General features: G+C 46.4%; 1 protein-coding gene across 1 annotated transcript in view; it reads right to left on the bottom strand.

Annotated features, from left to right (window-relative positions):
• The window catches only part of LOC119434954 (serine/arginine repetitive matrix protein 5-like), a 67,091-nt gene that overhangs the window by 13,536 nt on the left and 36,841 nt on the right, over positions 1-16,714 (bottom strand). The window contains exons 9-11 of the mRNA XM_037701956.2: positions 14,617-14,667; positions 12,305-12,381; positions 10,487-10,586 (exon numbers count right to left, since the gene is read on the bottom strand). Of these exons, the coding sequence (XP_037557884.1) occupies positions 10,487-10,586; positions 12,305-12,381; positions 14,617-14,667 (228 nt within the window). The remainder of the gene's footprint in view (positions 1-10,486; positions 10,587-12,304; positions 12,382-14,616; positions 14,668-16,714) is intronic.

Genomic DNA, 16,714 nt, shown 5'->3' with positions numbered 1-16,714 from the left:
AATGGCGGCAGATACGAACTCTCGTAGGCGAACTTTTCGCCCCGTCTCGGTTAAGGGCAATGCAGGACCGCAATTTTCACGATTATTCTGGATTAAAAACGCCATCCAGAAGCAAAATTTCAATTGTTATATCCGATATGCGGTGAATAACATTATATGTTTTTTTTTCTCATAGCCCTAATGCATAAGTTGATACTCTTAGCTCGACTCATTGTTCGTTATATCGTTATAGTGTATAGTATCGTTATATGTGGACGGCACTGTATACAGTCAAACCTCGTTAATACGTAGTCGGCCGGCAACGACGTTTAGGTATGCACTAAACGATGCACGAATTAACCGCCAACTGCTACTTACTGGCCGGAAAAGAATTACATCACTATGATCTTAAACACACATGCTAAGACAGGCTTTATGGGTAGGCAGCGAAAAATCGGTAATCTTCACTTGTTGCGGTGGCGGCATTGCCGTGACTACGGCATCTTCGAACTCGATAAGACTGTGAGCCAGTTTGTCCACGAGGTTAACAAAATTAATAAGCACGGTGTAACACACGCACAGGTAAACATGAACCCGTCTCGCTCGATGACCGCGGAAATTCGCCTCAAAACGCTGGAGGGAGGAGGCGCAGCAGCAGCAAGCGTGCCGTCTCTCGCTTCAACGCGAACTAGACATCAAAAGCATAGCACATACGAAGCTACTGGCACTAGTTGCACTTTGTCTGCAGAACACTTTGAAGATGAGGCCCACGCGGGCACACACTTTTTAAACGTCGCAGATCGCTTGCAAGATATGGCCGCCACCGCCGAAGTAAGCTCCTTCCTTTCTCGGCTCCCGCGCCTTCCTCCCTCGCGCACGCGAGAAGTCGGCTGACCCTCACAAGCTTTCACTTGTACACCCAGCAGGGCGCGGCGACGATGCTGCCGTGTTTGGACTTTATACGGAACCTCAGAGCGACGTCCACGGTGATGGCAGAAATGCGCTTCGCAATAAAATGTAAGTCTACGAGGTTACTACTTGAACTGGATCCAACGGCGACAGCCGAATTCGCACCCCCTACCGGAAGCTTTTCCGCATTACCGGGAGCTGATCTCGAAGGCCATGCTTTTGTGCGCGGCAATCGGCAACAGCTGTATGAGTAGATGTTTTAAATTCACTATCGCTGGCGACTGTCGTCCGGGCGTCGTAACTCGTCAATCTAACGTCTGCGCACATGAGATTTTGCAGATTTTGTGCCTGTGCGTGAAGAACAAGAAAAATAGTAAGCACTAACCGTTTGGTGGGTAATTAGCAACTATGGCTTATGCGGTCAGCCAATACATGGGGTTATATGGGGGCTGGGTGGGGGAATCTTCGCGACATTTAAACCGCAATTACACATTAAACGGGTATGTACTAACAAGATTTGACTGTATGCTGTATGCGGCAGGCCTCCGCCGGCCTGGAGGCCTTGAAAACGCGTGACCACGCATGACTTTCTTTGAGGCTTCCGAAATCCACGCAAGGCTCATCTCGAAAGCCGTATCATGGTTGCAGTTGGACTGGTGTGGGACGCGCTGCCGTGCACCCAGTTTCGCAGCACTTCTGTGCTTTGGCACTTCGTGTGTGCCCTCTTTTTACCGCGACAAAGTTCAAAGCGGCCGTTGTAGCAGTACAGCAATTTAAAAAATGTTTGTTATATCTGGGAGCAGTTTCCATAGGGAGGGTCGGAAAATCATAATGACCACATTTCAGTGCATATACAACCGATATATCAATTTATAAGTGGCTTCGACTGTATACAGTAAAACCCCGGCGATACGATCACGGCTGGAACGAATTTCAGTGTGATACGAATTCGTAACATTCCCTAGCCGAAATACATTGCTCTTAATACGAAAAACGGCTGTTAGGAACGCGTGAGCAACAGTGGCGGTGGCGGCTGAGCCAGCGGAGCGACCGGCACAGCGAAATCTGGGCGGGATCCATCGAGCGGACCGGACCACACCACAGCCTAGCTGATGCTTTGACCAGCGAGAAAGAAGACGAGGACCGCTGCAGCAACGACGACCGCGGCAGCAGCCACGACAGCCAAAACGATCCCTGCACTCGACATGCTGAGGCATTCGGTGGTGTGCGAAAACATACGTGAGATCACGCGGGCGCACTTTTACGCCTTCCAGAAGGCGGATCATTGACAATTTGGGCAAGAAGAAACAGACATGGATAGTAGAACACCATTGATACGTTTTGCAAGGGACCGCGAAAAAAAAAAAAAAGTCAGTTTCGCCCGAAAGGCGAGGCAACGATTGCGATAGCAAATTAGTAGACAGCTGTACGAAGTAAGAATAGTAGTTTTATCGGCCGTATGAACTTGCAAACATTTGCTTACTAACTAAATTAACAAGCACGGGGTCACGCGTGCACAGGTAAACACGAACCGATCTCACTCAATGACCGCGGGAGTTCGCTGTCAAAACGATGAAGTAAGGAAGCGCGGCAGCAGCGGCTGTCTCTCGCTTCAATGCAAACCAAACGTCGAAAGCACAGCGCATACTAAGGTATCCGGTACTAGGCGCACTTTGTCAACATCACAGATTGTTTGGAAGATGAGGCCCGTGCGGGCACGCACTTTGTGCATGTCGCAGATCGCTTTCAAAATACGGCCATGTGATACAGTGCCGGCACGGCCACGCCATATCGACAACATGCTGGTCGCTTGTTGCAACGCACCGTTCACTTGTTGCGACGTGCAAGCTGGCTGCACCGCTAAATTTACATGACCGCCAAATTCAAACGCAACGTAAGATGCAGGAAAATTACAGATTGGCGACGTATCAAGGGTAACTGAATACACTGGAATCTCGATGATGCGAATCTCACGGAGTCACGAAAAATATTCGTATTAGCCAAAATTCATATCATCGAAACACAATTAAAACTACCTAAATTAAAGAGTCAGGTGAACTCACTCAGGCATACGCACGTAAAAAGCATTTACTTATATACCAATTATAACGTAACCATTTATAGTGCACAACTGGCTACAACGCGGCCTTTTCCGATTCCCCTTTACCCTCCCATTGAACTCCATGTGTACGCATACCGCTTACAGTGCAGCCGCATGTGACGAAATACCGGTTATAATGGAAGTTATAATGCAGCTTCCGCGGGAAAATCTCGCCGACAAGGGCAGTAGCGAGCATGCTTCTCAACGAGGTGCGCCCACCGATGGGAGACGAGATCAACGAGGGCGATGCGGAGGAGCATGAGACGTGGAGCATGAGTCCAAGGGCGATAAAATCGTCGCCACGCACCGTATGTGCTAATGAAAGCGCGCCTTCACGGAGAGCGATCGCACAACGGAGAACAAACGCTGAGCTGCGGCACCAAATGCTTATCTTGCAACCGGGCGCAAGGGTAACTGGCGACGCAATCTCCCACGCGAAAGGAGCAAAGCGGATAGGCGGCATGGGAGGGAGGGAGGGGGGGGTGGCTTCTACTCTGCCAACAAATGCGTTTTTGCACTTTGCGCCTGTGCTAGCTGTCGGTGTTGTCGCGCTGTCACAAAAGAGCGCGTAATCCAAGCGCGCGCCGCGTGTCACGCAAGCCAGCGAAAGAAAATGCCGGCCCCGCGGCAACTTCAACAGAGGGGGAGAGCGCATACGCCTCAAACAGCAACGCGAACAACGGCGCCGAAACGTCTAGAAGAGCCTCGACAAAGCGACGTTAACCGGAGAGAGAGAGCACACGCGCGCCAGGACACCTTCTCACCCGGCGAGTCCAAAGAGATAACGACAGCGTGAGCGTGCGCCAACGGGATGAGTCATCACTCCCCTTTACAACGCTTCGACAGCGGTGGTCGAAGGTATGAGAAAAGCCTCGAAGATTCCCAGGCTTTGGCCATGCTACGAGATCACGACTCCGATAGGAATGTTCGAGAAAGCCTGTGGAAGCTATATAACCGCCGTGCGAGAATCGTTCAGCGGAGTTCAGGAGTTCAGTCCGCACCGGTGAAGTGATGTAACGTGAAGACCGAGCGTCTGCGGAAGAAGGGGATTCCCCGGCAAGCTAGTCGACGAGTTCATCGAGCGTCTGCATTTCCGGAAGAAGTTCCTTCTTCGACAATTTCCCCGAGTTACGCCGAGATCGTCCGATTTCAAGACCAACACTGGTGTATACTATTGGACACTTAGTGTTCCTATTCATTTTGTAATTTACGTGTTGGACTTGTCGTGACTTATTTTTTTGTGTTTGTTATTACCCATCTGAAATGTATTGTGTCTAGCCTAAGTGTGCAAGTGTGTAACTGCCTTGTGTGAAGCATATATTGTGTTGTGTTTCGACAACTCTGGGCTCTGACTCGGTCTTTGGACAGCAACCGGCGATCGCTGGCGCACCAGAGGGCCCACTCTTAATTGTCCTTGCTTTCGTGGGATTATTTTCGGAAGCTGATAAGTTTGCTTTGGAATTTGGTCCGGCGTCTGCGCCTCGTTCACAGGGTCTGTGACACGTGCGCACCGTATCTTGAAAGCAATCTCCACACAGCTCTGACCTTTGTATGCGCTGTGCTTACGCCGCTCAGTTTTCATTAAAGCGATAGACCGCATGAACCTTCGCTCGCTGCGGCAGCTGCACTTCCCCACGCCTGCGTGGGGGAAAAGCACAAAACAACAGAAGCGCCACCGCTTCAAACTCTTTGCACCCAGTTGCGGCCTCCGCGCTGCCCGGCGCTGCGTCCGCGCCTCCGTACCAACAGAGAAAGAGAAATCATCGAGATTTCGCAGCCGTCAGTGGGGCGGCGTTTATTCGTATCAACCGACGCGGGTCGAAAATCGATTCGTAACAACCGTTCTCTAGCACGTTGCAAAGTAATGGGGCTCGGCCGGGACCACAGAAAAATTCGTATCATCCAGAAATTCGTATTAGCCGTGATCGTATCATCGAGATTCCATTGTAGATGGAAGTAATTGTAGGATTTAGGTCAGGACCGCAAGAAAATGACATAGCAGCCGGGAAACCGCAACAGCGAGTAACGTATCAATGGGGTTCCACTATTATCAATTTTTTCTACGAAAAATAAATTCATTTTTTTCTTGATTTTGTGTTTTTTTTTATGATACAAATATTTCACGCGACCCGGCAAGATTCGTATCACCGAGGTTCTACTGTAGCTGTAACCAAGTGTATTCTACTTTGCTAATGGTATAAATTTTTGGCAGGAGCATAATCATAAACACGTCTTTAAAAGTTTAAAATGTTTTACACTTGTTTACAGCAATATTAGCTCTGTGCCACCAGGTGGCTGGACCGTGCAGGCTGATCAGGCCGCTGACATTTCTTAACGCTAAAGCTCCTTCAACACAGCGGTAGTATTACAGTAAAAGCTCGATGATACGAATCTCACGGGGTCACGAAACATATTCGTATTAGCTGAAATTAGTATCATCGAAACACAATTAAAACTACTGTCGAATCTCGATAATTTGAACTCGCCCGAAAATTTGTTCGAATTAAAAGGATGTATTTTTGAAGTATTCGTGCACCATAGCATGATGCACGAACGGTGCGAGTCGTGAAATATCGCAGCGCGCAAGCGCATAGCAAGCGCGGGCCACGAAACTGCCCACGCCGGCTAACGGTCGCTTCCCGATAACGACAGAAAACGAAGCTTCAGGGAGCGAGCGGGCGGCGCCGGCACACGGGTGCGCGCGGAGACCGTCGAAGGTGAGGGAGGAGGGGGGCAGGGAAGCGGATTTGGCCGCGTCAACTCCGCCGCTTCGGTGGCTCCCCTCGCCATCCCTCCCTCCCTCTCAACTCCCTCGTAGCTCTCTCACCTTCGACTCCGTGCGCACATCTCCGTGCGCGCCCGCCGCCGTGCTGGCGCCAGCTTATTTTAGCCGCCCCTTGAAGTTTCGTTTTCTGCCGTTATCGGGAAGCGAGCGTTTGCGGGCGTGGCAGTTTCGTTGGCCCGACTGTGCCTCCGCCGCTGCTTCCCTCTGTGCTGCTGCCGCAGCGTGCAAGGTCAACATGTGACGAGAAAATAGAGGAGAAGGGTTCACTGCCATTTTATCCGCGTGGCTGAGACGTCAGCACTAGTGTGTGCTAGAATACGGTTGTCTAGAACACTCTAGTCGGCACGTACACGCTTGTTCCGGCGCGATGCAGAAACGGCGACCTTGCAATTTGAGAGAGGGGGAAATTTCCGCCGCGGGTTCTTTTTTTTTTTCCCGTTCCTTCGCACGCGGCATTGAGGGGTCTCTCCTGAGCTTTTGCTCTATGGCGGTGTCAGAGCAATGCCGGTCGGAGGCGCCGCCGCGTTATTTGGCGCGCTGCTAAGAGCATTGTCGGTACGCGGTATGTTCGAAATAAGCGTGTTCGAATTACAAGATTCGACTGTAGCTAAATTAAAGAGTCAGAGGTGAACTCACTCAGGCACATGTACGTAAAAAGCATTTATTTCTTGAAGCGCCACCGCTTCAAACTCTTCGTGCCCAGTCGCGGAGTCCGCGCTGTCCGGCGCCGCGCCTCCGCACCAAAAGAGAAGGAGAGAAAGCGCGTGACTGCGCGCTGTTCTCTTTCGCGGCCGTCGGTGGGGCGGCGTTTATTCGTATCAACCGACACAGGCTGAAAATCGATTCGTAACAACCGTTCTCTAGCACGTTGCAAAGTAATGGGGCTCGGCCGGGACCACAGAAAAATTCGTATCATCCGGAAATTCGTATTAGCCGTGATCGTATCATCGAGCTTTTACTGTATCAAGTTTACGCCTCCGCTCATCCGTCAAAACACCCAGCTCCCCTGGGGTTACCGGAATACTGGACATGCTCGGCACTGCAACACAACGCTTGCAAAGCACACCGTTTGGATAGCTCTCGCTGGGGATAGACGGCCAGGCAGCTAGCAGAGAGGTTGGAGAGGCTTCGTACGCTGGCCCCAAGACCACCCGAAGTAAACGACACGTCACATCACGACGCAGAGCAAGTGAAGGTGGAGCTTAGCCCCGATCACTCGGCATACTTGTTGAGAGAAAAAGCATGGCTATGGAGGGTAACTTGTAATTGTGGTGAGAATGTTTTACTGTAGCTGTAGCCTACACCATTAACAAAATTTGTCAGAACCGTTTCAGGGACCCTTTCATTTGAAATTACTGTTTTGGCACAGGTTGGCACAACTCGATGGTTTGGCACAAGATGGCACAATTACCGCAGCACTTAGATTCCTGCTGTGCTGAAGTGTGTAACCTCGATAGCAGTACTTCAAGAACATATAAAAAATTTGGGAGACGCTTAAGCTTCGCCTTCAAGAGTGGAACGCGATAGCATTAAAAAATCCCTGAATGCTTGTCAGGCTTCCCTGCAACTGCTTTCTTTTTTCTCCACCGCCGCTACCATTTGCACGCCGCTACCGTTTTATAGCTGCTAAGGAGGCGAGCGCCATCTGGATGGTGTTTACGCAAGTAACCTACCCAGGTGCACCGCTGTTGGTATGGTAGAAATGCTGAAAAAGGGGTTTGTGTTTGGGTTTCCGCGTAACAGAATTTTGTTTTCTCGTACATTCAAATTACAATCCGATGCTATCATGTTTGCAGGTTGTAGTTAAGGGGGGACACGGGTTCTAGAATGGTACAAAACCGCCGAAAAATGGATTTTTGGAAAAACGCATTTTAGGAATGTTTGGGCCTTCAAGCAGCTCCCTTCAAATTATTAACCCTGATTTCGATCGGTAAATAGGAAAAAATCGGCTTTCAAAACTCCACGGGAGACGCAAAACGACCTGTGGCAGGCAAAATTTGTTCAAACTTCCCGCGTGTGCAGCCGCCAACCAACCGCCGCCATCTTGGGCTTGTATTGTAGTTGTTTTCTTTGTGAGCATTTTGCGCCAGCTCAAGATGGCGCCGCTCCAGCTGAACGACCGCTCTAGCCACTTTTCCGAAGGGTGTTCCGAGCCTCTGATTGGGCGAAACGCACGCGCGCGCGCAAGGCGAGCCCCCCCGTCTTGCGCCTCCCATTGGCTGGCCTGCCCACCGAGGCGATCATTTTGCCTTTTTTTTTTTTTTTTGCGTGCGCCGCCGTATCTCCGTTGCTCCCGGTTTCTTGCGGTCGCCTGCTACGCTTGTGTTTACGCGGCTCACGCACCGTCTTTTCGTCTTCGCTCGTCTGAAGATAACGCGTCAATCTTACGGAAAGAAACGAAAGCGTCCATAGAACGCACGGCTGAAGATCGCGGACGAAGGAGCGCTACCCGAACAGCCGAAACCACCGTGTCCGAAGCGGCACATCTAACGTCGCCGTTGATTCTACTGGGCATAGCTGCGGCCCATCTGATGTCATCAGATCGTCAGCCAGCGCGTCCAGCGGCATCCAAGACCGGGTTGATACGGCTTACTATTCAGTGGGCGAGTCAGCTGAGCATGCGAGAAGTGCGGTGATCTTGAAGCAGTGTCCGGCATCATAGTGCGCAATGGAGCGGAAATTCAAGCTGCTAGTTGCAAAAGCTTCGGAAGTCGCAAAATGAGCATCTAGTCAGTAGTGCTACCAAGGTTGGGCTTTCAAAACGGCACAAGCCAGCAAAGAACCCTGCAGCCCTGGCATGCTGTAGAGCGAAGTGTTGTTGAATGACAACAACCAATTTTGGTCATTCAATAAATATTCCATAAATGCGTGATTTTGACTTGAACATTGTGTAAGCTTATTTGTCTATGGAAAGGCTACTTTATTATACAATTTTTGTATTCATTTAGCTTGCAGGCCACTGGAACGGGCACATGAAGTCGTAAATGTAGTTTCTCATGCTGGTTTAGGGGCAGTACATGGCTTTATGACAAGCTTTTCCCAGTTTTCTGGCAGGGTACAGTCATATATTTAGTATAGTCATTCTCCTGAAGAATAGAGCTACAAAATGATGTCATTAATATTGCTGTGGCTGGATTCTAGAAAAAGTTGCAGCTGTCTAAACTTCAAATGCGTTTTTCTCAGTTCGATGTTTTTACACACCGCACTCAAGTCTTACGGGGCTTTTTTCTATGATGTTGTGGAGTGACAATAACAAGTTTGATATCAGTGTATTCGTAATGAAATGATCATGGCGTGATGCTATTTCTGTTACTCTAGCATCATTTTATAAATTACAATCAAAAGTGACAATGAGTGAAAATAAGAAAAATATATTCACAGTCAATGTTGGTCTCCTTTCTTACCTTTATAATGCTTTCAAACAAATAAAAATAGCATCACCCCCTAGAGAAAGTCTTTGGCATTAAAGTCATGCTCTTACTTTTTGTCTTTGACAAGGATAAATTAATCACGAAATTTATTTTCAGATTTTAATACTTTCTGAACTAGAGTAGCTATCATAAAACTAATTATAGATTTGGAATCAGAGTGAAAAATCGATCAAACAGTGAAGTTTAGTTCAGATAGAACCAAAACTAAAGAAAAAGTTTTTAGAACCCACGTCCCCCCTTAAGTCGTCGTACTTTATGATTTTTCTGACGGATTTTACTTTGAGATATTCAATTTTGTTCACAAACGCCTCTGCGCCACGCCCTCCTGCGTGGTCGGGGTGGTTCGGGTTGATTTTCTCTGCCACAGACGCCAGCGCTTACGCAGACAACGGATTTTCTGCGACACGGGGGCCTTAACGCAATAGCGTTAATAAATGCTCACAGCACAGTTGGCAATAATTGTAAGACCAATTTTCCGTGATTCAATGTTTTGAGCATTTTTACATCAGCAAAGCCAAAATAAGCTTGAAACACTCATTGTCGGCGGATTCCGCCATTTTGACTCTTTAGATTTTGGATATGTTCCATCTTGTATTGAATCAAAGCAAATGGATGTTTAAGGGGTTATGAATTTTTTTTTTATTTTTTATTGCAAAACTTGTTCTAACTAAGCATTTTTTTTGGTAATACAAGAGTAACCATTTCTAGAACTCAAAATGTTAAGAATCACATCAAGCTCTACAATTATAAATCATCATTGTCATTAATCCCAAATGACACTTCGTTTTGCCATCTAGCACCACGCCACCGAAATGACACACAGCAAGGTGAAGTGCCCTCACTCGAAGTATCACTAAATTTGCCCCCATATGACTTGAGTCCTTCGCTCCTTCAAGATCTGGCGACATGCTGTTTCTGGGTTGTCATAGTCATGGTGTGCCAGATATGATCACATTTCAGCTGTTTTTATTTACAAGCTCCTCAGTTGTCCTGAAATGCAGTTCTGAATGGCATGACACACGCATCAAATAATGTAAATATATATTATTTTTGTTTATAAATGAAAAAGATGTTCAGTATGTGATCCTTAATTTCAAGGTAGTTTTTCTTTAATATTCATATTTGATTAAATAAGGAAATTCTGCTATTTCAACACCCCTAGTTTGCATTGCTCTACTTGATGCACGTCCAGAGTATGTAATGTGCCATGGTGAAGTTCAAGTAACTGAGGTAAGAAAAATATTTGACTAAATAACAGCATGTTTCGTAAGAAGAGCATACCTTGGTCAATGCCGAAACTCTTGGCAAGTCCCTGTGCCCACGCCAAAGAACAGAGATGAGCTCAGGCTGATCTGTTACATTCCACAGAAGGCAGAGACCCCTACAAAACAGATAATAAAATATGATGCACTCTGTCATTTCCTATGCACTTATAGAAACAAAAGACATGCCTAATCAACAGCCTGCACCACTGTAAGGTATGAAGCAAGGAACACATGGGCATTCTTCCTTAAAATTCCTGCTTTTTGGTGACAGTAGTGATAACAGTACAGACAAATAATGACATGCAAGTATAAAAGATAATCTCATTGATAAGTTGCTTCCATGGAGCACTGCAACCTCATCAGAGGAGGGGGAAGGGGTGTAGCCAAACAAGGGCGCTGTGTTTGTCGTTTCCTGCTCGTCCACGTCTTTTTTCGCGCTAGGTTTTTGTTAAGATGGTTCCGTATAAAATCCAAGGGCGATATTGTCGTTGCCGCGCTCCGTGTGCTGTATGTGCGAGTGAAAGCGTGCGAGGGGAGCCGACAACCGCGGCTAAACCTTGTGCACGCAAGAAAGAAAAGCGGGAAGGAAGCGCGCTTTCTTCCGTTGCTCTCGAGGCACCGGGGGGAGGAGGGATAGCAGGTGGCGTTGTACTCTGGCATCAACTGCATACGGCGTGGCAGCGCGCGGTCCGTATCTTGAAAGCGATCTGCGCTGGCAGCAAGGTCTAGGCAGTTAAGCTGCATCGGCAGCTCGTAGCTTTGTGCGTGCTGTGTGTTCTCGGCGCTCAGTTTGCATTGAAGCGATACACGAAGGTCACATCGCTCGCTGCTGATGCCGCGCCTACTCACGCCAGCGTTTTGCCAGCGAGTGTCCGCACTCATCGAGTGTGATATGTTCATGTTTGCCTGTGCGCGCTGATACCGTGCTTACAAGTGATGTTTACAAGTTTACACGGACGATAAACTACTATCCTTACTTTGTATAGCTGTCTACTAATTTGCTATCGCAATTTTTTTTTTTGACATGTACGAATTAAAATAAAATTGTGTGCAGTTGACCACTACTCTCATTTCTGTGTTTTAGATTTTTCGGCTTTTGCGTTTCTCGGATCTTAGGTTTTCTTTTTTTTAGCAGTCACATTAAAACACATTCAGCGAGGTTATACTGTATGTCTTTTTTTTTTCATTAAATCCTCGGCTGATAGGCAGCCCGAAATAACATAGACGGAGGGAAAGAAAACAGACACAGCGCAGACTAAGTCAAGACTGTTTCAGGTTTACAAATTATCTTGTGCACAGAACTTAAGGGTTAATGCAACCTAAAGAAATTAGCTTTTCTTTCTCGATATAAGTCACTCAGTCCTTTAGGAATATAAGTCACTAAGGAATTCAAACCTGCAGTAAAAATGTGACCTCGGGGGCTCATTTCTAAAAAAAAAAAAAGAAGAAAATTATATTCTGGGGTCTTAAGTGCCAAAACCACGATTTGATTATGAGGCACGCTGTAGTGGGAGGCTCCGGATTAATTTTGACCACCTGGGGTTCTTTAACGTGCACCCGATGCACGGTACACGGGCGCTTTTGCATTTCACCCCCATCGAAATGCAGCCGCTGGGAAAAATGCAACCCTCAAGCAGTTAAGCTCAGTCCTCATGTAATGATAACTAGTTATAGTAATAAGGCTTCAGTTATTGAGAATATTGTAGCAAGTGTATTGCACTGTTCAATGAATTCATCCACAAAGTTTGGATCTGTCCATTTAGCAATCAGAAAACAATCAAATTTGACTACACTTAGCCAACCCTTCAGCAGATAAAAGATATCACCAACTTACTTTGAAGAGCCAGCTGTGATGTACATCTTGTCCTCAAACATTACATTATCCACAATATGATCGACTCGAACTGGCTCCTGCAGACAATATGACACAAGCAAATCAAAAGTCAGCCACGTTCTAATGTATCCAAAACGTGGGCCAGCAAAACCACTGACCAAGGACAGAATAAACACAAGCAATAACATTAAAATTTTAAATTAAATTCTGGGGTTGTACGTGCCAAAACCACGATATGATTATGAGGCACCCCGTAGTCCATGGACTCCGTATTTTGACTACCTGGGGTTCTTTAACGTGCACCCAATGCCCGGTACACGGGCGTTTTTTTGCATTTCGCCCAAATCGAAATGCGGCCACTGCTGCTGGGATTTAATCCCGCGCCCTCAGGCTTGGCAGCACAGTGCCAAAGCCACTATGCCACTACAGTGGGTATCAAGAAATAACTCAATAGAAATAACCACACGAAGCCAATAGACAATGAAGCCAGGAAAGTAAAGAGAAAATTTACAGTGAAACCTCATTACTACGGAACACCACATTAACAAACATTTTAGAATAATGGATCATTATTCAGTTTCTGTGTCTTGTTAACAACGCCTCAGTACTGCAAATTAATATTCGGATATCTGGGGATTCTAGATTTCTGTGTATCCTTTAGAGCAGCCAGAACAATAGGTTAGCAGATGAAAAGGCGCAAAAAGCAGACGCCGCAGAACATTAGTTTGGAAAAGCCGAGACGGAGGAAAAAAACACCGAAAGAAATCTATATATCGCGGAGGCAACGACGCATCAGGTTTTGTGAGCGCATGCTCTGTCAAACAGTGTTGGGTAGCAACGGAGGGGAATCTCGTTTTTATTTCACCTTTCTTTCTGTGCACTCCTCTTTCTTTGGTGCTTCTTTCTGCGGCCACACCAGCTACGGAGAAATGTAGCCTCCCTGCTCACGACGATGCCACACAGTCCCAATTTCCCGACGATGTCATTTACACGCGCTTGCACTTTGTAATAGTTCAGGTGTTCGTGGCAAGGAATGTTAAAAACAAACAAACAAAAAGAAACATTACACTTTATAGGTGACATAGACCTTCTTCATTGTGGGTGGTTTTCTCAGCGTCAGTGTCTTTTTTGCGCACGCCGCTCGATATAGAGGGGTGCGTGGCAGCGGAATCTATGGAAAATAGCAACAGCACGGCAGCGACGTTTTCGTAGATAGCTCATACTGGTGACAACTGATAAACTGATGGGTGAAATCATTATTTTGGGGCTTTCACTATAACGACCTTTCAGGATAGACGATTTGCCACGGTCCCCTAAGTTGGTTATATCGAGATTTCACTGTACTCTCAACAGAACGCATGCAGCATAGATTTTCATTAGCAGCGTGTGTGAGGCCACTAATATTCCTGCGTGCAACACTATTGTAGTAGGCTATTTCCCAACTAAAATATGATTCTGACAAGACGCGTGTCATAATACGGCATGCAATTTCTTAAATTTCCAGGGGGCCAACTAAGACATGTTTACATCCAATATTAGCAGCCAGTTGTAACTGCCCGCAACTACAGTGATACACAACATCTTACAATTAAGTAAAACTAAGGCTGCAAAGGGTACGCAGCATTTGGGGGTAGCAGTAGTAACCAATCTGGTTCCCGTGCATACCAAAAAACAATAGCATTAAAGAGTAAAGAAACTCCAACCAAAATGTATTTTATAAACTTATACAGTCATACCTCGATATAACGAACAATTTTTATTTCCCGATCTTAGTTCCATTGAATAAATGAAACCTCGAGTTAACGAAATTCACGATATAACAGTTTTTTGCTGCAAGTACAACTTTTTTATATCGAGGTTCAACTGTATAAGCACTGGTAGGCCTCTCGCCATCTCCCCCGTGAAGGAGGAGGAGCCAGTCAGGCTCTAAAACGTCGCGTTTTTAAAATTAATCTTGGTTGAAGTTTCTTTGTTCTTTAATTCAGTTCTTCCCATCCAGGCAATCTCTGTCGTTTCTTCGTTCTTTAATTCAGTTGTTCCCAATCCAGGCAAATCTCTGTCGAATGTTCACCTTTGATTCAAGAAACAAGTCTGTGGCAGCTCTTCTAGCAGGCAAATGTGATTGTGCAGCAAAACAAAATTTCTTTAGTTGAAAAGTTCAGGTTTATACCACCTTACTCATGCAGGAGGTATGGAAGACTTGCGATTTTTATGCAAATGTGATTTCTTTTTTACTGAACTTAAAGTTACCAATTTCAAACTGGACATCTGATAAGCAACATGGGTGCACTGAAAAATGAACTCTCACTTACACTGAACATAGAAGTCAAGTCTGATCTGGTAATGATTTTCCTGGCAGTAACCTGCAAAACAAAACAAAAAACAAAAGTTTCAGAGAGCAGCAATCTTTGGTGCACGGGCGCATTGTTGTGTGGCATCTTTAAAACTTCACTGGCTTTTTTTGAAGGCCAGGTCTTTTTTGGAGACTTCAGATCGATTTGGGGTACGTGGTATCTGGCTGCCACTTACATCAAACTATAGCAATTGGTGCACATAGGACAAAAAAACATGCAGCTTGGAACGAAAACAGAGCTACGTATGGAGCAGTAATGTGTAATTAGTGCAAGAAGGCCAAAATTAAACCCAGATGCGCTCTTTCAAGCCCTAATTGGAAGTTTGGCTTTACTCAATGAAAAAGTGCAGTGTAATAATGTGGGCTGAACCTGAAGGTAGCGCAGTGTAAACAACAAACCAAGTGGTACACTAATTAACCCAAGACTTTGCCTTTCTTCGACTTGCTTACCGAAACAGTCGATTGTACAGGTTTTCAATTTTATATTCGTTCAGTTTTTTTACTTCGAAAATTCCAATTACAGTCTACGCCCATTACAACGGACGGACCCACGTACAACAAAATTTTGGATATAATGAACTATACTTTAACCTTAGTTTGCTCTACCTATTTTAGTAATGCAACCAAGTTTGCTTTTAACAGACCGCACTACAACGGACTATCAGCTACAGCGGATGAAATTAGCAGCAAATCGTTTTAAAATTGGGCGTATGAGCGTACTTTTGCCATGTCGACATGGGCAGGCAACAGACTTGCGAGGGTCGGCCGATGATAATGGCTCAATCTTGCAGGCACGCGCGAGGGAGGGAGGGAGGGAGGGAGGCGGGGCATGACACCGTGCTTTTTAATTTAGTTAGTAAGCGAATGTTTACAACTTTATACAGCCGATAAAACTACTATCCTTACTTCGTACAGCTGTCTACTAATATGCTATCGCAATCGATGCTTCGACTTTCAGGTGAAACTAGTCTAATCTGCTTTTATTCCAAATCCACCATTAGTCCTCCGTGATAGGCCAATGACTAGGGCTAATGCAGTGGTTGTTCAGCCAGTTTAAGAATTGGAGCAATTTTTGGAGCAGGAAAAAAGCTGTTTTGTAGCAATTTAGGAGTAGCCACATTAGCATTTTCAGCAGTTCTGTAGCATAAAATTTTGCGTTTTGAATCAGTTGGAGCAGAAGAAAAGTGCACGAGATTTGGTGCAGCTGATTACTACTACAAAATTGTTAAGTACTTGTTTAGAGCAAATGGACACAAGCAAGACAGACTGACGTAGCCATTTAGCTTGCGTGCCCAGAGCAGAAAACGTTGCAGACTTTATTTGCCTATGTAAATATTACTTGTAGACTACTGAGAATAGTTTTATGCAATCTGACATAATACAAGAGGCTAGAAATGCGTAAAAACAATTTTGTGCAGCAATAATGCCTAGCTGCGGGCCTGAGGAGTCGACGCTCGATGTGCTTAGTCACGCAGTCCCAAGTGCCAATGCGCGAAATACCTAGCCGCAGGCCCGAGGAGCCGATGCTCAATGTGCTTAGTCGCGCAGTCCCAAGTGCCGATGCGCAAAATGCCTAGCCGCGGGCTCGAAGAGACGACGCTCGATGTGCTTACCCACGAATTCCGAAACATTGAGTGCGAAAAGGCTTAACTGCGTGTCCGATCGAGGATTCCGTGCGTGAAGCTTGGTCGCGAAGTCCGCGTCGCCGATGCTCGGAATGCTTAACCGCGGATCTGTCCACAAACGGAGGGATCGGCCACGCTACTTCGATGTCCGCGTAGTGCCCAAGGCAAAGGTGGCGCTTTGGCGCACTTGGCAGAAGTTGCACTTCGGGGGGCACAGCAAGGTACAGACAAGTAGAATTGTAGCAAAATGACGCAGCTGGACCACCACTGCTAATGGCAGACTTGGAATAAAAACAGATGGGAATAGTTTTACATTATCCGAGCCCTTTCGTCATCACTCAGTGTTGCCAGACTGCTCTACAGTTCAACTGCGACAAAAAAAAATTAAATATAAATTTCCTGCTGCACTGAATGCGCTAGAGATTTGACAGC

The sequence above is a fragment of the Dermacentor silvarum genome, chromosome 1 (assembly GCF_013339745.2).
Source record: "Dermacentor silvarum isolate Dsil-2018 chromosome 1, BIME_Dsil_1.4, whole genome shotgun sequence".
Taxonomy (NCBI): domain Eukaryota; kingdom Metazoa; phylum Arthropoda; class Arachnida; order Ixodida; family Ixodidae; genus Dermacentor; species Dermacentor silvarum.
Note: the sequence above shows the minus strand (reverse complement) of the source record. Positions and strands in the feature narration are given on the sequence as shown.